The 20,233-nt window shown below is 46.9% G+C and overlaps 2 protein-coding genes across 3 annotated transcripts; one reads left to right on the top strand and one right to left on the bottom strand.

The window, feature by feature from the left end:
• The first annotated feature begins 951 nt into the window (after positions 1-951).
• On the top strand, positions 952-14,006 carry Tmem140 (transmembrane protein 140). The gene is made up of 2 exons (XM_047560497.1): positions 952-1,370; positions 12,520-14,006. Exon 2 carries the CDS (start codon positions 12,543-12,545, stop codon positions 13,098-13,100), a length of 558 nt encoding a protein of 185 aa, XP_047416453.1. The 5' UTR covers positions 952-1,370; positions 12,520-12,542; the 3' UTR covers positions 13,101-14,006.
• On the bottom strand, positions 8,240-18,835 carry Cyren (cell cycle regulator of NHEJ). 2 transcript variants are annotated; one of them, XM_047560499.1, is made up of 5 exons: positions 18,715-18,835; positions 16,674-16,940; positions 15,680-15,755; positions 10,400-14,874; positions 8,240-8,736 (listed from the first exon to the last, which is right to left on the bottom strand). In XM_047560499.1, the coding sequence occupies exons 2-4, from the start codon at positions 16,805-16,807 to the stop codon at positions 14,614-14,616; spliced, it is 471 nt and encodes a 156-aa protein (XP_047416455.1). In that variant the 5' UTR covers positions 16,808-16,940; positions 18,715-18,835; the 3' UTR covers positions 8,240-8,736; positions 10,400-14,613. The 2 variants fall into 2 exon arrangements, with proteins under 2 accessions (XP_047416455.1, XP_047416454.1); XM_047560498.1 differs by lacking the exon at positions 18,715-18,835 and adding an exon at positions 18,327-18,498 and having other exon boundaries at positions 8,241-8,736.
• Positions 18,836-20,233: the final 1,398 nt, after the last annotated feature.

Raw genomic sequence — 20,233 nt, 5'->3', positions numbered from 1 at the left:
AGAAATATTTTACATTTTCAGTTAAAAATGGCAAATTGGTTAATTTTGTTCCCTCCCCAAAATCTCACCAAAATAACTTCTATTTTTTTTTTTTTTATAGCAAAAACTGAAAGGATACAATAGGAGAGGAGGCCAGCTTGGAAGCTAGAAAACAGAATGACTTCAAACTTCTCAACAGTCACAAGAAGGCTAGATGGAATGGAACAAAATCTTCAAAATTATATTAAAAAATTAAGTTTAACCCCAAATTCTATATGTACTCCGTCCAACTTTGATCAAGTTTGAGAATAGAATAAAAATAGTTTCAGTTTTGCAAGTTCTCAAAAAAATACGTCTGGTGCACCCATTTCGCAGGAAGTTACTAGAGACTCACTCCACCAAAACCGAATAAATCAAAGAGAATCAAGCCTTTGATGCAGGAAATAGGAGATCTAACGCAGTACAGACGCAAAGACGCAAAGAGAATCCATAAGATGTTGACAAAATGAAGTACCAGTTGGGCACAGGTGTGAAGGGAAAGGAAGAGGGGGCCTGAAGGATTCAGCGGTACTGAATCTATCTACTGACTTCACCAAGCATAGCCCCAGTTGAAAGTTCCATTGGTCTTCTGAGCACCAGAAGCAATTTTTAAACTCTGCCTAGAAGTTCCTGTGGTTTCAAAAATACAAGCTTTGTTCTGCTCTTATTTTGAAATCAAATAGATGTTCCTACTGCTCCCACATGGGCCTAAACATACCCAGTGAGAACACAAAGTTTTGTGTCCACAGAAGTCAGTCATTATAAACCTGATTTCTGAAAAGGGGGAACAGATGACATGCTGGTACCCAAAGGAACGGGCAGGAGATGACCCAGACCCCAACTCCTGCACAGGCTGGGGGCTTGCACTAGATATCCTGAAGGTCCCTTCTGGGTTGTTTATCTTGGAGTTTAAATCACTGGAGGTCCGAGAGTTGTCATCTCCTCTCTGCCTGGAGTTCCTCTGTGACGCAGTCAAGACCCTTACCTGGTCTTTAAATCAGATGGCTTGCTGGCTCCCGTGTGGTAGTGTGTTCGGTGAACAAGTTGTTTACATTTCTTAATTCTGAGAAGTCACGGGCCACCGGCAAGTTAAGAAACGAAAGTGAAATCAGCTGATGGTGACATCAGTCAGCACAAATGTACCAAAGTTCAGAGAGCTGTTTACATCGGGAGGACGGCGTATGAGTGGGACCTCAGCTCGGGGCTGCATCTGTCTGCCATTTCTCTGTTCGCCCTCGTTTCTGGAACCTGACATTAGAAAGTCAGCGAGAGGGAAGATTCAACCAACAACAGAACCCGATTTCCTGTTGCATCTTTTCAGGAGTGTTCCTGGGGCGCTGCACCTTCTGGTTGTAAGTACCACCCCACAAGCACCCAGCTGGCCCAGAGGCCCACCGCCTCCCCAGACAAGACTCCTCCTCAGATATTTCACATTCTAGAACCTGCCTCGGGAAAGAATTGACTGCTAGGTGTCGGTGGCCTTCCTTCCTCCCTCTCCTCAGTATCATCTACCCTTTTATTCTTTGACCTCCCCTCCACTCTTTTCAGTATCACCCTGTATATCACTGGCCACAAAAATGATGCCGGCAGAACTGGTTGGACCGACAGAGACTAACTGAGCAGCCGGGTTTTGCACTGTCTGTACAAATAAATGTGGACACATTGTTCATCAGAAACAGCAGCCAAAACCCCTGCGGGTCACTGACCAGCGGCAGCTCAACTGTTGCTCTGAGGTGATTATGAAACACCATGAGCCCTTCAAACACACACTAAAGATTCAGATTGCCAGAAAGATCTGTACTCTTCACTCAGAGAATATAATAGGATCTAAGAAATTTTTTGACCCTATGTTATTAGAGTGGATTGCTTCTCATGCCCCAGTGGAAATTCATGTGGAATTTTAGTTTTCTTGGTGGAGATTTTGAGATCTTTTATATGTGGCTGTTTGTTCATAACTCCCATTCTGCTTCTCCTCTAAATTCAAAGCGTTCATTAAGTCAGGGGAAAAATGCATATTTCCTTCTTTTCTCCTTACCTCATGGTATTAAAGTGCATATTCAGTATCATCTTCCTATAACACATCCCTCTCAGAATCTTGTTTCTGAGAATTAGTGCATGTGATAGTCTTCTTTCAAATTTATACATATTTCCTTTTGTCAACTTTCTTTCCATCTTAGTCCCCACTTTATCTAATTATTAAGGTTATGATTTTTATAAATTGTACTTTGCCTGAAAAATAACACATAATTTTGGTATTATATTTTTAATGCAAAAAGAAAGAAATCATTGCCTATAATGCAACCACCCAGAAAAAAACAGCTAACACTAATATTTTAAAATGATTACTTAGTCTGTTTCTCCTGTGCATCTTTATATAGAGGTGCTCATACCAGTGTGATTTCATATCGGCTTTTCCTAAAAGTTGCCAAGTGTCCTGATATGTCCTCATTTTCTTCTAATACTGGGTATTCAAGTTACTTCCCACTTTTTGCCAATGTAACACTTGGATAAACATTCCTATATTTAAATCAATTGCATATCTGTTTCTTGCCTTAGGATACATTTATAAAAGTGGGATTACAAAGAGATATGACTGTTTGCTGGCCTCACAGAGAATTTTTCCAAATTTTTACAGCTGCCATCATTGAGTGAGAAAGTCAGTTTTACCACTCTTGGTATCAGCAAGTGTTTTTATCTACAGTTTCGATAGGGAAACATATAGGTTATGTTACTCGGCATGTCTTGGATGACATTAGGATAGGGATAGACTGTTTTTTCATGTTAGTTAACTACCTTTCATTCTTTTGTGGATTATCTCTTAATATTCCCTTGTCTGCTTTTATGGATATTTTCCTTAACTATTTGCATGAACATTTTAGACATCAGGTGTATTCATCATTTAATATTTTTTAATGTGTTTTTTTTAATGTTGTGTGCTTCGGGTATATAGAAATCTACATTTTTAAGTAGCTAAATCTGTACAAATTTTTGTAGCTTTAATTTGCTTTTAAGTTCAGAATATCTTTTCCCATTCATAAATCAGATATTTATTTTTTCAATCTATTTGGTTTTGAATCCATGTGAAATTTATTTTGGTTTTCAGAATAAGATGAGGATCTAAAGTAGTTTGTGTTTTCTTTTTTTCCTCTCTCTTTTCCAGCAAGTTTATCAACTGCTCCAGCATTACTTATTAAGAAATGCTTTCAGGCGTCAAACCAAATGTCTCCTCTGCAGAGCAGTCTTCCCTCTCAAATCTAAAATCAGGTCTTCGGGCCACTTTCTCCTCCTCACTTCCCTGTTTCTTTCCTAAAGCTTTTCAAACATGTAATTATCTTTCTTAAATTATGTTTGGTATCTGTCTTCCCATGTGGATTGCAAGCTCAATAGGGAGATGTCTGGTTGTTCCCCTGCGCCTGATTCCCCAGGGTCCTCGCTCCAGAATCACCCAAAATGCACATGAGTAGGGTCCTAAGACAAAATCCTGGCCTGAGGGTGGAGAGATTTCTTCAGAATTGCAGGAGAGTGCTGGAGCCCAAGAACCGAGAACCGGAGCTAGCTTCTAGTGCTGTTGATCCTCCAACTCCTTTGGGCCCTGTGCATCTCAGCCTCCTATACCCTGGATAGGGGAGACTTGCCCATAAAAACCAAAGGGGGATGGGTTCCCCAATTTACCATCATTTGTTCAAGTTTAAGGACTTTTTTTTCTCCAAGTATTTTGTAACCTTCGTTTCCAGCTGGGTTATCTACTAGTGAAAGCTAATGAGCAACAAAACAAACAACTAGCAAGTTAATATTAATGGACTCATTTAAACAGTCATTCCAATGATTTATCATGCCACGCCTGGTCTCATGCTTCCGAGTTTAAGTTGCCATCTCATGGTGTAGCTCTATTTCTGCTGGTAAAGCTATTTTTATTTACGTGGAAGGATTAAGCAAATCCGAACATTGCAACGTTCCATGAAAAGCTTTGTGGTGGGGATGACCACCCACAGAGAACACTGAAATCCAGAAGCTGCCCTGGCTAAAGACATCCAGGAATCACAGCCGTAGCCCAGTTGTGAAAAATTAGAGCTTAGACTCTTATTTCTGCCAAAGGAAATGTGACACATTTCCCTTTCTTCTTCCCTTTTTATTTTTGTGAGAGCCACACCCAAACCAGGAACATGCTGATCTTGAATGTGTTCAGCCAGCAGGGTTTTAGCCAGGGCTGGTGGCCTCCTGTGGCAAGTAAACACTCCCCCTGGCCCTGCACCCAGTCAGATCTGGTTGTTATCACTTTCTTCTGCTCTCATGTTCTGTCATCTGCTTCTCGCTCCATTCATGCTACACACCGACCTGCCATCTCTCGGTCACGCTCTCCTCAGTGCCCCGGAATCGTTGCTTCCTCGTCACCATCACAGCGGACATGTGGTACTTGGCATGTGCTGGGCACTGATCCGTTTATGCCGCTGTGAACTCATTTCAGTCTTACAACAGCCCCATGCAGGATGTGACAGCCAATGCGTTACAGAGCAGCGTGTGATGTCACTTGCCCAAGGCCACATGACTAGTGAGGAACAGGACAGAGACAACCCAGGTGGTGGTGGTCACCACTGCCTGTTGGTCCCCAGGCCTCCCCCTGGAATCATCACCTACAAATATCCATGAGGACAGCTTCCTGCAGCTCAGCTCTGTCAAGGAACTCCAGCACTCTGTCTCCCTAGAGTCTCACCCAGGTTGTGTTGGCCCTGGGCTCAACTTCTCTGAGCTTCGGTTTCCTCTCTATGATAAGAATAATCTGAGCAACAATTACTAGGTACTGTTCTAAGTGTTGTGCCTGAATTACCTCATTTAATTTCTGTGATATCTCTAAAATAAGTTCTATAATTATACCCATTTTACAGATCAGAAAACTAGGGATGGCATGTAACTAAAGTTACAATAGCTGGTAAATGGAAGAGCTGGGAATTGAGCCCGGAAGACAAAACTTCAAAGCATATGTCCTGCACCATTATTCCCTACTGTCTCCACTCTATCAAGTGAAAGCAAGAAGAGCAGCTGCATGTAGTTGTTGAGCAGATTCAATGAGATAATGCTGGTCAAGAGCCAGGCCCTAAATAGGCAGATGCTCAGGAAGAAGCAGGCTCTTATTCTCACAGTGAAGAAAACTAGGCAGCCTGACAGGTTATGTGAGCAAGGCCAGCTACTGAGCCTCACTGGGCCTTCTTTCTCCTCAGGAAAATGGAGATGAAAATAGGCAATCTACCTTCTCAGCTTGTTACAAGAAATGAACGTTCCTTAACATTGTAAAGGCCGTTCCTTAACATTGTAAAGGCCATCTACGCTAAGCCCATGGCTAATATCATTCTAAATGGTGAAAAACTGAAAGCATTCCCCCTAAAATCTGGAACAAGGCAGGGATGCCCTCTCTCACCACTCCTATTCAATATCGTCCTTGAAACTCTAGCCAGAGCAATTAGACAGACCAAAGAAATTAAAGGGATACGAATAGGAAAAGAAGAACTCAAACTATCCCTATTTGCTGATGATGTAATTATATACTTAGAGGAACCAGGAAATTCCACCAGAAAACTCTTAGAACTCATAAGTGAATTTAGTAAAGTAGCGGGATATAAGATCAATGCTCATAAATCTAACGCATTTTTATACACAAGTGATGAATCTTCAGAAAGAGAAATTAGGAAAACTACCCCATTCACAATAGCCTCGAAAAAAATAAAATACTTGGGAATCAATCTCACAAAAGAGGTGAAAGACCTCTACAGTGAGAACTACAGAACACTAAAGAAAGAAACTAAAGAACACCTTAGAAGATGGAAAGATCTCCCACGTTCCTGGATAGGCAGAATTAATATTGTCAAAATGGCCATACTACCAAAAGTGCTATACAGAATTCAATGCAATTCCAATTAAAATCCCAATGATGTATCTTACAGAAATAGAACAAGCAATCATGAAATTCATCTGGAAGAATAAGAAACCCAGAATTGCTAAAGCAATCCTTCGCAGGAAAAATGAAGCAGGGGGTATTGCAATACCAGAACTTCAACTATACTACAAAGCAATAGTAACAAAAACGGCATGGTATTGGTACCAAAATAGACAGGTAGATCAATGGTACAGAATAGAGGACACAGACACAAACCCAAATAAATACAATTTTATCATACTAGACAAAGGGGCCAAAAATATGCAATGGAGAAAAGATAGCCTCTTCAACAAATGGTGCTGGGAGAATTGGAAATCCATATGCAACAGAATGAAACTAAACCCATATCTCTCACCATGCACAAAACTAAACTCAAAATGGATTAAGGACCTCAGAATCAGACCAGAGACCCTGCATCTTATAGAAGAAAAAGTAGGTCCAGAGCTTCAACATGTCAGCTTAGGACCAGACTTCCTCAACAGGACTCCCATAGCACAAGAAATAAAAGCAAGAATCAACAACTGGGATAGATTCAAACTAAAACGCTTTCTCTCAGCAAAGGAAACTATCAGCAATGCAAAGAAAGAGCCTACAGAGTGGGAGAAAATCTTTGCCAATCATACTTCAGATAGAGCACTAATCTCCAGAATCTATAAAGAACTCAAAAAACTGAACACCAAGACTACAAATAACCCAATCGACAAATGGTCTAAGGAAATGAACAGACACTTCACAGAAGAAGACCTACAAACAATCAACAAACATATGGAAAAATGTTCAACATCTCTAGTAATAAGAGAAATGCAAATCAAAACCACCCTAAGATTCCATCTCACCCCAATTAGAATGGCGATTATCAAGAATACAAGCAACAACAGGTGTTGGCGAGGATGTGGGGAGAAAGGTACACTCATACATTGCTGGTGGGATTGCAAATTAGTGCAGCCACTCTGGAAAGCAGTATGGAGATTCCTTAGAAAACTTGGAATGGAACTACCATTTGACCCAGCTATCCCACTCCTTGGCCTATACCCAAAGGACTTACAATCAGCATATTACAGAGATACAGCCACATCAATGTTCATTGGTGCTCAATTCACCATAGCCAGATTGTGGAACCAACCTAGATGCCCTTCAGTTGATGAATGGATAAAGAAACTGTGGCATATATATACAATGGAATATTACTCAACCATAAAGAATGATAAAATTATGGCATTTGTAGGCAAATGGATGAAATTGGAGAATATCATGCTAAGTGAGATAAGCCAATCTCAAAAAACCAAAGGAAGAATGATCTCGCTGATAAGTGGATGATGATACATAATGGGGCGTGGGAGGGGTTAGTGTTAGGGTTAGAGTTAGGGTTAGGGAGGGGGGCAAGAATGGGGGAAGGAAGGACTGTATAGAGGGAAAAGAGGGGTTGGAGAGGTGGGGGGAAGGGAAAAAATAATCAACCAACATTACCCTATGTAAATTTATGATTACACAAATGGTATGCCTTTACGCCATGTACAAACAGAGAAACATCATGTATCCCATTTGTTTACAATAAAAAAAAAAAAAAGAAAAGAATACCTGCTAAGTGCTTGGCACATAATAAATGCTCAAGAAACGTTGAGGTCTGTTTTAAATTATTAACAAGCCCTCAACAAATTAGATTCCTTCTCAGTTCCCTCCCACTAGCTGAAGAGACTCTCAAGACAAGCTCTCTCCTCTGCTTCCCTGTGGCTTTCTGAAATTGTTCATAAAAAGAAAGGCCAGGAGGTGAATTTATAACTGATAAGATCCTAAGGACTCCCCTATTTTTTTCTTTTAAGCTTCCATTCTTTCAACAAAATGAAAACATACAAGTTCCAGGGCGGACTTCGAGGCCTTGGTGGCAATGCCTGGGTGGTGCCAGGGCAGGGGAAGAGACTGCTGCTCTCACCTCAGCCGTCACCACATCCAGTGTCCCCGCTCTCAAGTGGTCCCAGAGTATTCGACTCCTGGAGCCGAAGACTTGGATGATGCATCCGATGGAGAGAGGACCTTGTCGAAAACTTGTATTTAGCGAGGTGCGGTGGCGCACACCTGTAATCCCAGCGGCTTGGGAGGCTGAGGCAGGAGGATCACAAGTTCAAAGCCAACTTGAGCAACTTATGGAGGCCCTGCGCAACTCAGTGAGACTGTGTCTATTAAAAAAAACAAAAAGGGGCTGGAGACATGGCTCAGTGGTTAAGCTCCCCTGGGCTCAATCCCAGGTACAAAAAAGGAAAACTTACACGTAGAAACTGAGAAAGAAAACAAACCAACCAACCAGAGGCAAAGAATCAGGACAGAGAAGCAGTCCAGAGGTCCTGGTGCAGCAAAAGAACTTTGCTTTACTATGACATTTATGGTGGCAAAATGTGAACAGTCTTTACTTAGAAAGGTCTCAGACTGACAAATGAAAAGTAAAACTTGAAATGATTTGTGTGTGTGCATGTGCGTGTGGTGTTCTGGATCAAACCCAGGGCCACACATACTCAAAATGATTTTTTTAAGCAAAAGAATAGCCCTTCATAAAAGAAGAAATATAGGTGGTCATTACTTGAAAATATGGAACTTTACTAACTCTGAAAGAAAATAACGAGTCATCTGTCACTATCTAAGACTAAAGTACTCAAGAATATGCAATTCTAGGGAACAAGCATTCTTGGGGACAATGGCACGTGCCTGTAGTTCCAGCTCTTGGGAGGCTGCAGCAGGATGACAATTTGAGCCCAAGATTCAAGGCCAGCCTGAGACAGCACAGTGACACCATGTCTCTGGAAAAGAAAAGAAAAAAAAAAAAAAAGTTGGGAGAAAAATAAAAAAACCAGATAAGCATTCTCTTACCCTGCTGCTGGGAGGATAAATTAATTCACATAGTTATGTTAACATTATAGTATTATAAAATAATGTTATAAAATACAGTTTATAAACACTTTAAGCTCTGAGATGGCTATATGAAGCCCTTAAAAGTGTCATTTAGGAAACATTTCTAGAATATAGGGAAACATTTATTGTACAATGATGTTCACAAAGTGGAATGCAAACGTATATTTATGTGATCCTAACTTATAAAACAACCTTGCAGAGCGCCAAGGGTGGCTGCTGCTATGACCAGGAGTTACAGAAGGGTTTTAGTCTTTTTTCTACACTTTCCCATATTTTCTAGTTTTCGGCAATTGGCATGTACTACTTATAAACAGGAAAAAGCTCATCTAAAAATGGCTACGATGACTCAGCAGTCTACCCTTTTGCCCTTTGAAGGAAGCACTGGCTGGTCATTAAAAGGAATTAAAAAGCTCATTGTCGTGAGAACAGGATCACCAGGATTGTTAAAAAGTGAAAGAAACAGGGCAGACTTTGGGGCAGGGGGAGCAGTGAGTGTCATGGGTTTCCAACCGCATATCCTGACACTGTCATGCCAAATGTTTAGGAAAAGCAAGACCAGCCTCCAGCCTGTGGGGACCCGGTTCCTAAAATCTGCGTATTTCCAGTAGGAAGCACAAATGGACCATCCGGGCACTGTGCTGGGAATGGGTGGGACAAGAAGATGACCCCTCACTCGAGAAACTCCACTGTCTGGTTACAATGTGGACGTAACACATGACAGTGAAATACAAGGACACCAAGCGCGTTTTCATTTATTCATTCATTCCAAAAAAAAAAAGTTCCTCCCGTGTCCATGATGAAGTCCGTTCAGGAATGCTCAGGAAGCACAGAAGGTGTGAGAGAGGCAGAGTCAGGTGGGACTTTGGGAGCTGGGGAGTGGCTGAGGGTGGACGCCGCCTGAGCAGACGCTGGGCCACGCAAAGCGAGAATGGAGGACAGAGAGGAGCTGCGGCTCAGTGGAAGACTGCAAGTTCAAGTTCAAGTTCTAAGTGGAAGCAGATGGCAGAGAGCCTCCAGCCCTGGCCACGGGAGCGGGACCTGACTGCACACATCCAGAGCTGAGGAGGAGAAGCAAGCCACCTCCTCCACACGCCTGGGCCTACATTTCTTGGCTCCAGTTTTATTTTGCTTCACTCTCCATCTGAAACCTCTAAAAGTCCACTGGGAAAAAAAAAAATGAGGAAGTTAAAAACAGGCTCCCTGCCTCTGGCAGGAGCTGCAGCGTGAGGTGGCTGACAAACGCTCTCTTCTGAAGAGCCACGGAATTTTTGTTAAGTTGTGTTCTGTCTTCAAGTCAAAAATGTTTCATGATAATGGTCTTTGGAAGTCGATTGAACTAGGATTCGAACCGGAGAAATGGGAGGAGGCATTTAAACAGTACCCTCTCTCCCATCCTGCTTTGTTCCCGGGCCTTATTTTCTGTAGCACAGCAGTGTAGATCAGGTCCCCACCCTAGAAATCCATCCCACTTCCCGAAATACCCAAACCCATTAGAAATGTAAGTGTACGCTGTTACTAAATTTGTTAAGTATGCAAAACCATGCAAAATACCTTGAGAATGTTCTGGAGGGAAGGAAGGCACAGGCTGGAGCTGTTGTCTTCGAGACTGGCTGGAGGGGCGAGGGCTGCTGTTGGAGAGGGATCATGCTGACGAACGCTTAGGAACCACCGTTATTCAGCAGCCATGCTTTTCCTTGAACATTGTTGTCTCTTTGGTTCTTAAAAGTTGGATTCCATGGCCTCATTTTCTCTAGAACGTTGGAAGCTGAATAAAACAGACAATTGGGATTCCATACCAATCTGGGAGCAGAGCAGGCTGCTCGGGGCTGCCCAGTACTTGGGGAGGCAGCACAGATTCAGGTGCTCCCTATCCTGACAAGGGCTTGCTCACCACCACGTCTCTGTCCAAGGCTCCGATGAATCCCTATTCTCATTTCTAGGTCCTTTGAATGCAGCTGCCCTCTCTGTGAGCCTTGTTCCACTTGGTCCCTTTCTGATTCTGCAGAACAAATGTGCCATATAGAATCAGGTAGCTGTGGGAAAGGGGGGCTGCTCCCCAATGGGCCCCCTGAGGAGCTGATCCCTAGGGTCTCTGGGTTCTCCCCAGGTCACCAGTGGCTGCCATCACTTTACTGCTGGACCCCGCTTGGCACTCCTGGGCACGCCTCACAGGGCACCACTTGGTATCTGGGCTCCAGTGCGTGCGTCTCACACAGTTTGCAGCTCTGCATCCCTCCCCACTCCTGATATAAACAGCTGGTTTACTCATGTGGAAAATGGGCACAGATGAAGCCCCGGGGTGCAAGCTACTGTTTTAGAGGCCAATTTGAATACACTCTTCTGAGTAAAATAGTAGAAAGAAAAAATTTTTTTCAAATAATGAGTATAATGAAATGGGTACTTTTATTTTACTTTTTAAAAATATTTTTTAGTTGTTGATGAACCTTTATTTCATTAATTAACTTACTCATATGTGGTGCTGAGAACTGAACCCAGTGCCTCACACATGCTAGGCAAGCGCTCTTACCACTGAGCCACAACCCCAGCCCCTGGGCACTTTTATATATACCTAGAAGGACTGCAATTAGCAAGTCTCAATAGGTCAATCTGGCAAGATGCTGCAGGATCACTATGATGCGCTTACCTTGACTGTGATGGCCCTTCTAGATGGCTAACCCAAGGAAAAATTAGATTCCAAACAAGATTCCTACAAGCATCTTCACTATCACAATGGAGAAAAATGGAGATGACTTATCAATTGCTAGTGTAATGGGTAACTCGGTAACTCGGACTATTCAGTGAAAAAAGTATTATGTTCTACACAATGGTTATTTTAAAATACATCAATATATATGAAAATATTACTGAAATATTAATAGTGGTTGGGTTGGTTCTGTGTGTGTGATGGGATAAAAGGGCTTTTTTTTTTCTTTTAAAACATGTTCTAGAACTAGTATATATTACTAGTTCTAAATGTTCTAGAACTAGTATATATTACTGTTGTTTTCAGAAAAAAAATTTGTAGATGTTTTCATAGTAATGAATGCTGGCATGGGATTTCATCAGCAGGTGACATCATGTGTGTCCCAGTACTGAGTTCTCAAAGCAGGGCAGGTGACATTAGAGAGAGGGGCTGGCAGTGGTCCTCGGCCTAGGCTCACATCCCAGTGTTTCAGAGCTTTGAAAACACACCAGTGCCCACCCCAAGTGCAGAAGTGCAGATTCAATTGATGTGTGGCTTTTATGGCTCTCCAGGTGGTTGTCATAGCTACAGTGAGAGCCATGGCTCCACAGTTCTTCCACACCTTCCTCCACCTTCAGGACCCTGCTGACAGTGACCCTGTCCTCCACCGTCAAACCCACCCACCATAAGGATGAGAAGTTCCCTCAGGAATGCTTCCAACGGCTTCTGGCATTTAAGCTGTAGAAAATCCTTTAACCCAAGGGCACTTCAGTGGGGACATTTCAGGATTTCACAGCAGCCTGAAGAGACTTTTCCTCCTGACCTCAAACCCAAGGGGCAGATGATCACTCATGAGTAGGTCCTGGCCATAGGTTTCCTGGGACTTCCTGTCCTGGTAGGGTGGGTGAGGATGAGTTTGCGAGCCTGTGAAGATGCAGGGTGCGAGCAGAGGGAGAGCTGGACACTCACTGGTGTGACTTCCCTTCAGGTCCCCTGCAAAGCGGGGGAGCGATGGCCATCCCCAGGCCCCTGCGGGGCGACCATCTGCTCTTCGTGGGCATCATGATCCTGGTGGCTGTGGTCATCTCCCTGCTGTTCTACGCTCTCCTCTGGAAGGCTGGCAACCTCGCGGACCTGCCCAACCTGAGAATCGGCTTCTACAACTTCTGCCTGTGGAATGAGGACACTGGCTCCCTCCAGTGTCTCCACTTCCCTGAGCTGGAGGCCTGGGGTGTGTCTCAGGTTGGCCTGGCCCTGGCCAGGCTTGGTGTGTATGGTGCCCTGGTCCTCACACTCTTTGTCCCCCTGACTCTCCTCCTCGCCTGGTGCAATGGTGACGAGGGGGAGTGGCAGCTGGCAGTGAGCTTCTTGGCAGCGTCCTCCGTGCTGCTAGCTGGTGGCTTGGGCCTCTTCCTCTCCTATGTGTGGAGGTGGGTCAGCCTCTCTCTCCTGGGGCCTGGCTTCCTAGCTCTGGGCCTGGCCCAGACTTTACTTGTTCTCTTACTTATGGCCACGGTTGTGTTCCCTCCAAGGGCCAAGAAGGACAAGTGCCAGCTGGAGAGCTGTTAGACCTACCTAAAGGCCTGAGTGATTGCGAGGGCTAGTTCTCACTATGCTCGGAGAAGAGCCGGAGAACCAGAGGCTGGCACGTCTTCTCCGCCACCTTGTTCATAGCTAATGCTGCTCTCAAGCTCCAGGAGATGGAACTCTGCAGAGCAGGTGGGACCCCAGTGTCAAGGAGACCAAGGCAGTAAGGACAGGGCCACCTGCGGCTTCTTAGTGTAGGATTGTCTCTACATTAGGACTTCTGAGGACGTCCTAAAATCACATGGCTCACTGCCACATGAATTCCTGCTTTATTTAACCCATCTGGGCAGTTCTTCCTCTAACTTCACGAGGGTATGGAGGTGAAGATTCCTGTCATGAAGCCAGATTTGCAGGTTGATCTGTAAGACTGCCAAACTTTAACTAGTGACAGTTTATGGGAACAAATAGGACCATTATGTAAAAGCACCTAGTGTCCCTCAGGCTCTGGTTAGGATCTTCGCTCCTCCCTCAGTGATGAGTGGCTTGCTGCAATGAGCCCCTCACTGGGACTCCATCCCCATGGCCCAGGAATGGCCCCCAAGGGATCCAATAAAGACAGAACACACATGGCGCAAAAAAAATTAGAGGTTTGGAAGGTCCCTCCACAAAGGACAGAGCAGGAGTCAGCTAGCAAGCACTCTTATCATTGTGACTCTGGAGGGTGGGGCAGGATGCACCAGATCTTTGGGCCGGAGAAGGTAGACTAGACCAAATGGATCCACACACAGAGGCTATGTCCCCTCTCATCTCCACTCAGAACTGGAAAAGACAGAAGCACCACAACCCATGCATTGGAGAACTCTGTGTATTTCTGGCACCTGTATGGCAACGATTTACTCATTCTATGCCTTTCCAAAGCCACATTGAATACAGAGGCAGAAACATGGACTCTGGTGTGATCTTTTATCCTTAGTGTCTCTGGGCTCCCAATCCATTCTCGCTTTAAACCTGCCCAGGAACAAGGTAGAAGCTGCCAGGTGGAAGAGAGGCGGCAGCTCAGGGAGGCCGGCCTGGTTGCCAGTCTTTGCACGGAAAGCCTCACGTTCCCGGGTGGAGCGGGAACTGCGGGCAGCTTGTGTGTCTGCCAGGCTGGCCCTCGCCCCTCTGATGAGGAGGGATCATGCTGACCAAAGCCTAGGAACCAGTTACTCAGTAGCCATGCTTTTCCTTGAACATTATTGTCTCTTTGGTTCTTAAAAGCTGGATCCTGTGGCCTCATTTTCTTTAGAATGTTGAAGACTGACGATTGGGATTCCAACCCTCTGTGCCAGACAAGGAGAAACTCTAATGGGAACTTCTGAGTTCTCACTGTCCCACTGGAAACAGCAGCCCCCCAGGAAGGCCCAGGGCACCTGGAGCTTCTGGTCTAGGATGCCAGGCCCAGCGAGGGGCAAAGCTGGGAGCACAGATAGCCACACCTGCACCCTGGGGTGGGGGTGGAGGCCATAGCCCCCCGCAGCAGCTCTCTGAAGAAAGTCCAGTGAACAGTTTATCCTCAGCTGAAAAATATCTCCCTGACATATTTCAACACATCTTCCTCCTCCGCCTCCCTGGGGCTTCTGCAGGTAGAGCTGGAAGTCCCCGGTCCCTGGGAAGGGCTGAGGCCCCGGGCAGCCCTGTCTTTCCCACCGTCCTCTTCCTCACTGCTGCTCCCAGGAGAACTTGTGTGAGGAGACACGGAGCAGATGGGGGAGAGCTCCAGCTTATCAGCATCCGCCAGAGGTGACTGTTCCCGGGGCTTTTCCTGTTTGCGGCACTGTGGAGTAGAAGAAATGGCAGGCTCAACGTCCATCAGTGAGGCGGGACAGATCCAGAAGCAACTGTGCGTGACTAGGCCAGGCACCACTCCCACGGACTCCTCCCCAAACTCCTCAGGTTCTTAAGCAATCAGAACCAACTTGGGAGACCAGCAGGCAGGGGTGTGAGGAATAGCTGAGCAGAAAGAAGAAGAAACCAATAGGAAAATGTGGCTAGGAATGTAGGGTGAGAGAATGGAAGGGGTCCAGGCTACGTCACAGAACTAAGAAACCCCGAGTCCCAGCTTCTTGGGGGTAATAGTAACTGAATTACTAAACCCCAAGTGTTATTGCAGGATTAATGAGATAATACACCGTGTAAAACAACACATGATAAACTGTAAAGGGCTATACAACTGTAAGGTGGTCCACTTATTACTTCAGGAAGCCAATGACTTCCCCAGCGTTCTGCTAAGGAGAGGTGCAAGGGTCAAGAAGGATCTTGACCAGCTGAGACCCTTCACCAACTGAGACCCTTCTGAGAACACAATCAGGTGAACATTTTGTGTCCCTGCCACATACCAACACAGAGTCATGGTGCATGCTGTCCCTCACACACACCTGGTCCAGGTATATAGTACCAAAGGGTCACCCAACATGGGGAAGGCCAGGGTCAGCATAGCTGAGCGACAAACAAGGGAAGGAACACATGGAAGAAGCCAGCTAGCAGAAGCGGAATCCCTGACAGTGACCAAGGGCCTTGGCTTGGTTTCTGTCCATGCAGTCTCTGGTCATAAGAGCAGAAAGGGACACAGCTGACTTTACCTCAATCAGGATCCCCAGAGCTACATCCACCATTTCTGCTTCATTCATGCAGTACACAGTCTTCATGGCAGGGGTTCTGAAACAAAGACTTGAAGTCACAAATGGGGACAGAGGGTCTCCAGGCTCATAGGAGGAAGGAAATGAGAGCAAGAGAGCTGCATCCCTGGCCTTCCCACCAAGGATGAGCACAACAGCGCCCTTCTCGGGGCAGGAACATGACTTCCTCCTCCTGGTCACCCAGTGCCAATCACAGGGCCTCCCACCCTCCACCAACTCCCAATAAGGAGCTGGGACTGGGGACGAGGCCGGCTCCTGAGAGTCACACCTTGAAACACAAATAGTGGACGTGTGTAGATACGGGCCTTTAGGCCAAGACGACTGAAACAGACCGGAAGGCATGAACACATTTAAAGAGCCTGCAACAATCATAAAGGGGGGCTGGGCAGAAAAGGAGGAGCCAGAGGGGAGGGTGCTGAGGGCCTGGGCCTGTCTAAGAGTGGCAGGGATGTCCCCTCCTGCTTGAAGCTGGCACCCTCCTCCCGCACATTACCATCATTCAACTAACCCACCCATGGTTTCCGACTTCTTGCTGTTCATCCACCTGTCCCCAAAGCTCTGTCCACAGGATAAGCAGGCACCATTCAGGAAGCCCAGTGACTGGCTCCATTGAACTTGCCCTCTTGAGGTTATAATTTCTGTTGTAAATGTAGATACTAATATTTCGACAACTGGTATTTTGGAGAGCTTGGCTGGTATCCCAAGCCACCCTGTGTGTGCTGACAGTCAAGGCTCTGGAGTGGAGACCTCAACTGCACAGGGCCAGAGGAGGGCACCCGACTCTGAGGGACTGCTCAGCCTCCTTCCTAAGAGCTCCAGAGACTGGGAGGGAAATTCCACCCACCTCACTCTGCCCACTCCACAGGCCTGAGCCCACTAAGAGGCACTCTTCCCTCCTGAGCTTCCCCAGGAGCGCCCTGACCAGAGGTTGGCTTACCCTGCTGCCGCTGACCCTGCCGCCATTCTCCTCCTCTTGGGGGTCTTCACTGGCACCACCCTCCTCTCAGTCACCTGGGATGTCATCCAGGAGGGAAGGACCCTCTTTTTGCTCTCAGATTTTAAGGTTTCCATCTCTGTAGTTTCTCCCAATGAGGAGTCAGGACCTGAGCTTAGTGACTTGCTTGCTTCAGGACAGCAAGTCCTACTCCTGTCACACCAGGAATTAGAGGCCTCATTTTCCCAAAAGGGCACCAATCTTTAAAGCCTACAAAGGAGAACAAAGTCTGGTAAATTCTAAGCTAAAACACTTCCAGGCAGCCTGGGCAGGCTGGAGGTGACTCAGAGGGTCACCAGGCCCCAGAGACAGGGGCATTCTCAGCATGTCCAACAAGAGGTGTGGTGGCAGGCAGGATGATGGTGGGGGAGACAAGCCCAGTGACTTGCCCCAGTGCCCAAAGGCAGACCTGCCCACCCACCCAGCCAGAAGCACTTCCCTGTAGCCCCTGCATTAACGGACCCACCACGCCCAGGTGCTACTGAACTCAGGGTGTCCAGCCAATTCCCAAAACATCTCCCATGATCTCTCTCAAATTTGCCCAAAGTCCGGCTTCTCACTTCCTCTACGGTGGGTCACAAGAACCCCTGGTGATTCTGATTCACAGAAAGGCTTCACTGGTCAACCCCCTCCCAGCCCTAATCTGCAGATTCTTCTGATTGGCCAGATTTTAACTGTTAGAGGGCGCAGGAAGTTTAACTGCTTGGCTCCCCAGATTTGTAGAATAAAGATCTCCCCGCCCCCACCAACCTCTGATCTAACTTGGCTTCCCTTTTCCCTATCCCCAGTTGATTCCACCTGAGCCCCTCCCACCTTAAGATCAGTCCCCACCTTGAAAGAGCTGTGACTCAAGGACTAGGTCCTTTCCACTTAGGAATCAACCCAAATATTCCTAAGAATATTTTACTGAGAATTTGCCTAGAAAAGGGTAGTCAGCAAAGAATAAGACCCCTTTCCGAATCGTAACTTGATGATTTATTGCTCATCCAAAATGGCTGTTTACAATTTAAGAAAAAATGAGCGGGCCAGCATCCTAATCTATAGGCTAGGGGACAGACCTTGGCCAATGTACTTTAGTTTCTGTTGGAATTTGCACGTTGATGCAGTCATTCCTGCCATCTAGTGAGCGCCCAGTGCCGCGTTCTCTGTATGCAGAAATTTGACCGGGAGATGCATATCATTAATTTCACTTTACAAACAAGGAACTGAGACCTAGTTAATTTTCACAGGCTCAAAAAAGATCAGCCATCCAGGATCTCTGCCAGGCCCTGCAGACAGCCAGCCCTGTGCCCACCCTGCTTCAGGTTGGCAGCGTCCCCTGGGAGCACGTTCTGTGCAGCTCGCTGCTCACTGGGGCAGACCTGGTGGACCTTAGAGAAATCTCACCGAGGCCCCGCACGACCGGGGTCTGCCAGCACTTCTCATTTCGCTCTTGGGGACCCGCCCCCTGCGCTCGCCCCTATCGGGCGGTGCAGACACACAGGAAGGTACACGCAGGGGCTCTGCACCACGCGGACCGCGGCTGCCCAGACCCGGGAGCTGGCGTGCGGCTTCCTCCGATCCGCAGACGGTGCCGGCCCAGCGGCGCAGGCCTACCTGGAGGAGCGCGCCGCGGCCCCGGTGCTACCTTGCTGCGCTGCCAGGCCTCTGCCCGGAGGCCTGGCGCCTCCTTCTCGGCCTCCGGGGCGAGTCCGGGAGGAAGATTCCGGACGGTTGTGTAGGCCCCGCGCCGCCCGCCCCTTCCGGCTCCCGGCCCCCGGCCCCCGGCCCTCCAGGGCGCGCGCGCGGAGGTCGGCGGCGCCCCCTGCCGCCAGCGCGGCGCCCGGCTTCTTGCCAGCAGAAGCAGGGGAGGCTGCCTCGGCTTTTGCAAAGTCAAAGTGCCGATTCCCAGGCCCCGGGATCCGAAATTAGACGAAGGGAAGAGGGTTCTGCATTCGACAGCCCCTCCCGGGATCCCACGGGAACCAAGGTCAGTGCTCCCCACCTGGCGACGCATCCCGGAGGTGCAGGGAGAGAAGTCACAGGCTCTGTTTCACGGTGCGATCATAAAGTAATGTAGGAGTTACTAATGTTTAATATTCAGATTGGCTCCACCTAGCTGCCCAGGTGTGTTAACTGCATTCAGCGACGCTGAGTGCAGAGATTGCCATGTATAGATAAACTCCGTTAAAATCACACTTGTGACTTCAGATAGCCTAATAGAGGCCTGAAAAGCTCCCAGGTCAGAGACAGGACTGAAAAGACCAAGGCAAGTAGTCCCAGGGGAGGTCTTCCCCTGTATTTTGACGTAAAATGATCAGATCTGATACCATCTGTCCCCAAATGAGAAATGAGACAGTTATTGAAATGTGATTTACAGCTGATCAGCTAATAACAGCATAGTTACTATTTAGAACGGGCTGCGCAGCGCCTGAGCCCCCTTCACTCTGCAACAGGAAGAGCTCTCTTCCCCTAGGGTGCTTTAGTTTCTCCAGAGCGCCTCCCAGGCTCTTCTTGAATGCCAATCCTCAATACTAGGGAAGTGGGCTGGGTGGAAATTTTAAATAAATCCAGGTCTAAGACCATAAACCAATGATTTCAAGTCCCCAACCGGCCAGCCACTGTAGGGATCAACTTAACCATGGTTGAACCAAGCCAGCCTCCAGGCTCTGCAGGACCTGCCACAGGGAGTACAGGCTTCTCCCTGGCCACTGCTAAGGCAGCAGTCACTGACCTCAAGGGTCCTGGCTCCCACAGGCTGTGAGCCAGCACAAATCTAAAGGGCTGGAGTGGAAAAGCATCATTTCCTTTTGTGTCTAAAGGAACAGAAAATACTTGCTCAGTAGAAATACCCCCTGAACATTTCTCTCCTTAAAACTTCTCTCGGTGGTCGGCTGGAAAATGAGGCCTGTGGGTGTCCGTAAAGAGTCTTGGTGCAGGGAGAGGCCCTGGACTGGCAAGGAACCTGGCTGTGAGATCAGCAGGCACTGGAGTCAACACCTGAAGCACTTGGGTTTTTAAAATTTTTTATTTTTAAATTGACAGATAAAATTGTATTTTTTTGTGTGTGAGCTACATGTAATGTTAATTAACTGGATTTAGTCAGTCCACACTGTATACATACTGTACTCCCAAACGTTGAGCTCCTAGGTATTCGAATATCACACTAAGGGGGCTGGGTTTTGGCCCGAGGCTTGGGTGGAAGCACTGGCAGGTACCTGAGGAGAGGCAGGAGGAAACCAGATGGGGAAATGCACCTGCAGGGCCCCCAGCACAGGCCAAGCCAGGTGTCAGCACCCCGCAGACGAGCGGGTTCAGGACTGAGGCCTGGCCTGCCTCAGTGGTCTTCTTTTATTCTGTCCTCCCAGAAGATAACAGAACAGGGAACCTGGGGTCCTTGGGTGGAAATGAGCAGGGGGTTTAAAGGAGAGATTGAGCTTCCAATAGGCTTTGAGGATGAGCACTCTTCCTGGGAGGGGTGGGGGCGGAGCACCAGGGATTTGAGTGTTGTGTTGCTGGATTCC

This window comes from Sciurus carolinensis, chromosome 8 (genome assembly GCF_902686445.1).
Source record: "Sciurus carolinensis chromosome 8, mSciCar1.2, whole genome shotgun sequence".
NCBI classification, from domain to species: domain Eukaryota; kingdom Metazoa; phylum Chordata; class Mammalia; order Rodentia; family Sciuridae; genus Sciurus; species Sciurus carolinensis.
This window is presented reverse-complemented; position numbering and strand designations above follow the sequence as displayed.

Coding starts and splice junctions, on each gene's coding strand:
- Cyren (XM_047560499.1), bottom strand. CDS start 16,807: ATGGAAACCTTAAAATCTGAGAGCAAAAAGAGGGTCCTTCCCTCCTGG. Junction 15,756..16,673: donor GCAGGGTCAGCGGCAGCAGG/GTAAGCCAACCT, acceptor TCTTTGTTTCAG/AACCCCTGCCATGAAGACTG. Junction 14,875..15,679: donor CTCTGGGGATCCTGATTGAG/GTAAAGTCAGCT, acceptor TCTACTCCACAG/TGCCGCAAACAGGAAAAGCC.
- Tmem140 (XM_047560497.1), top strand. CDS start 12,543: ATGGCCATCCCCAGGCCCCTGCGGGGCGACCATCTGCTCTTCGTGGGC.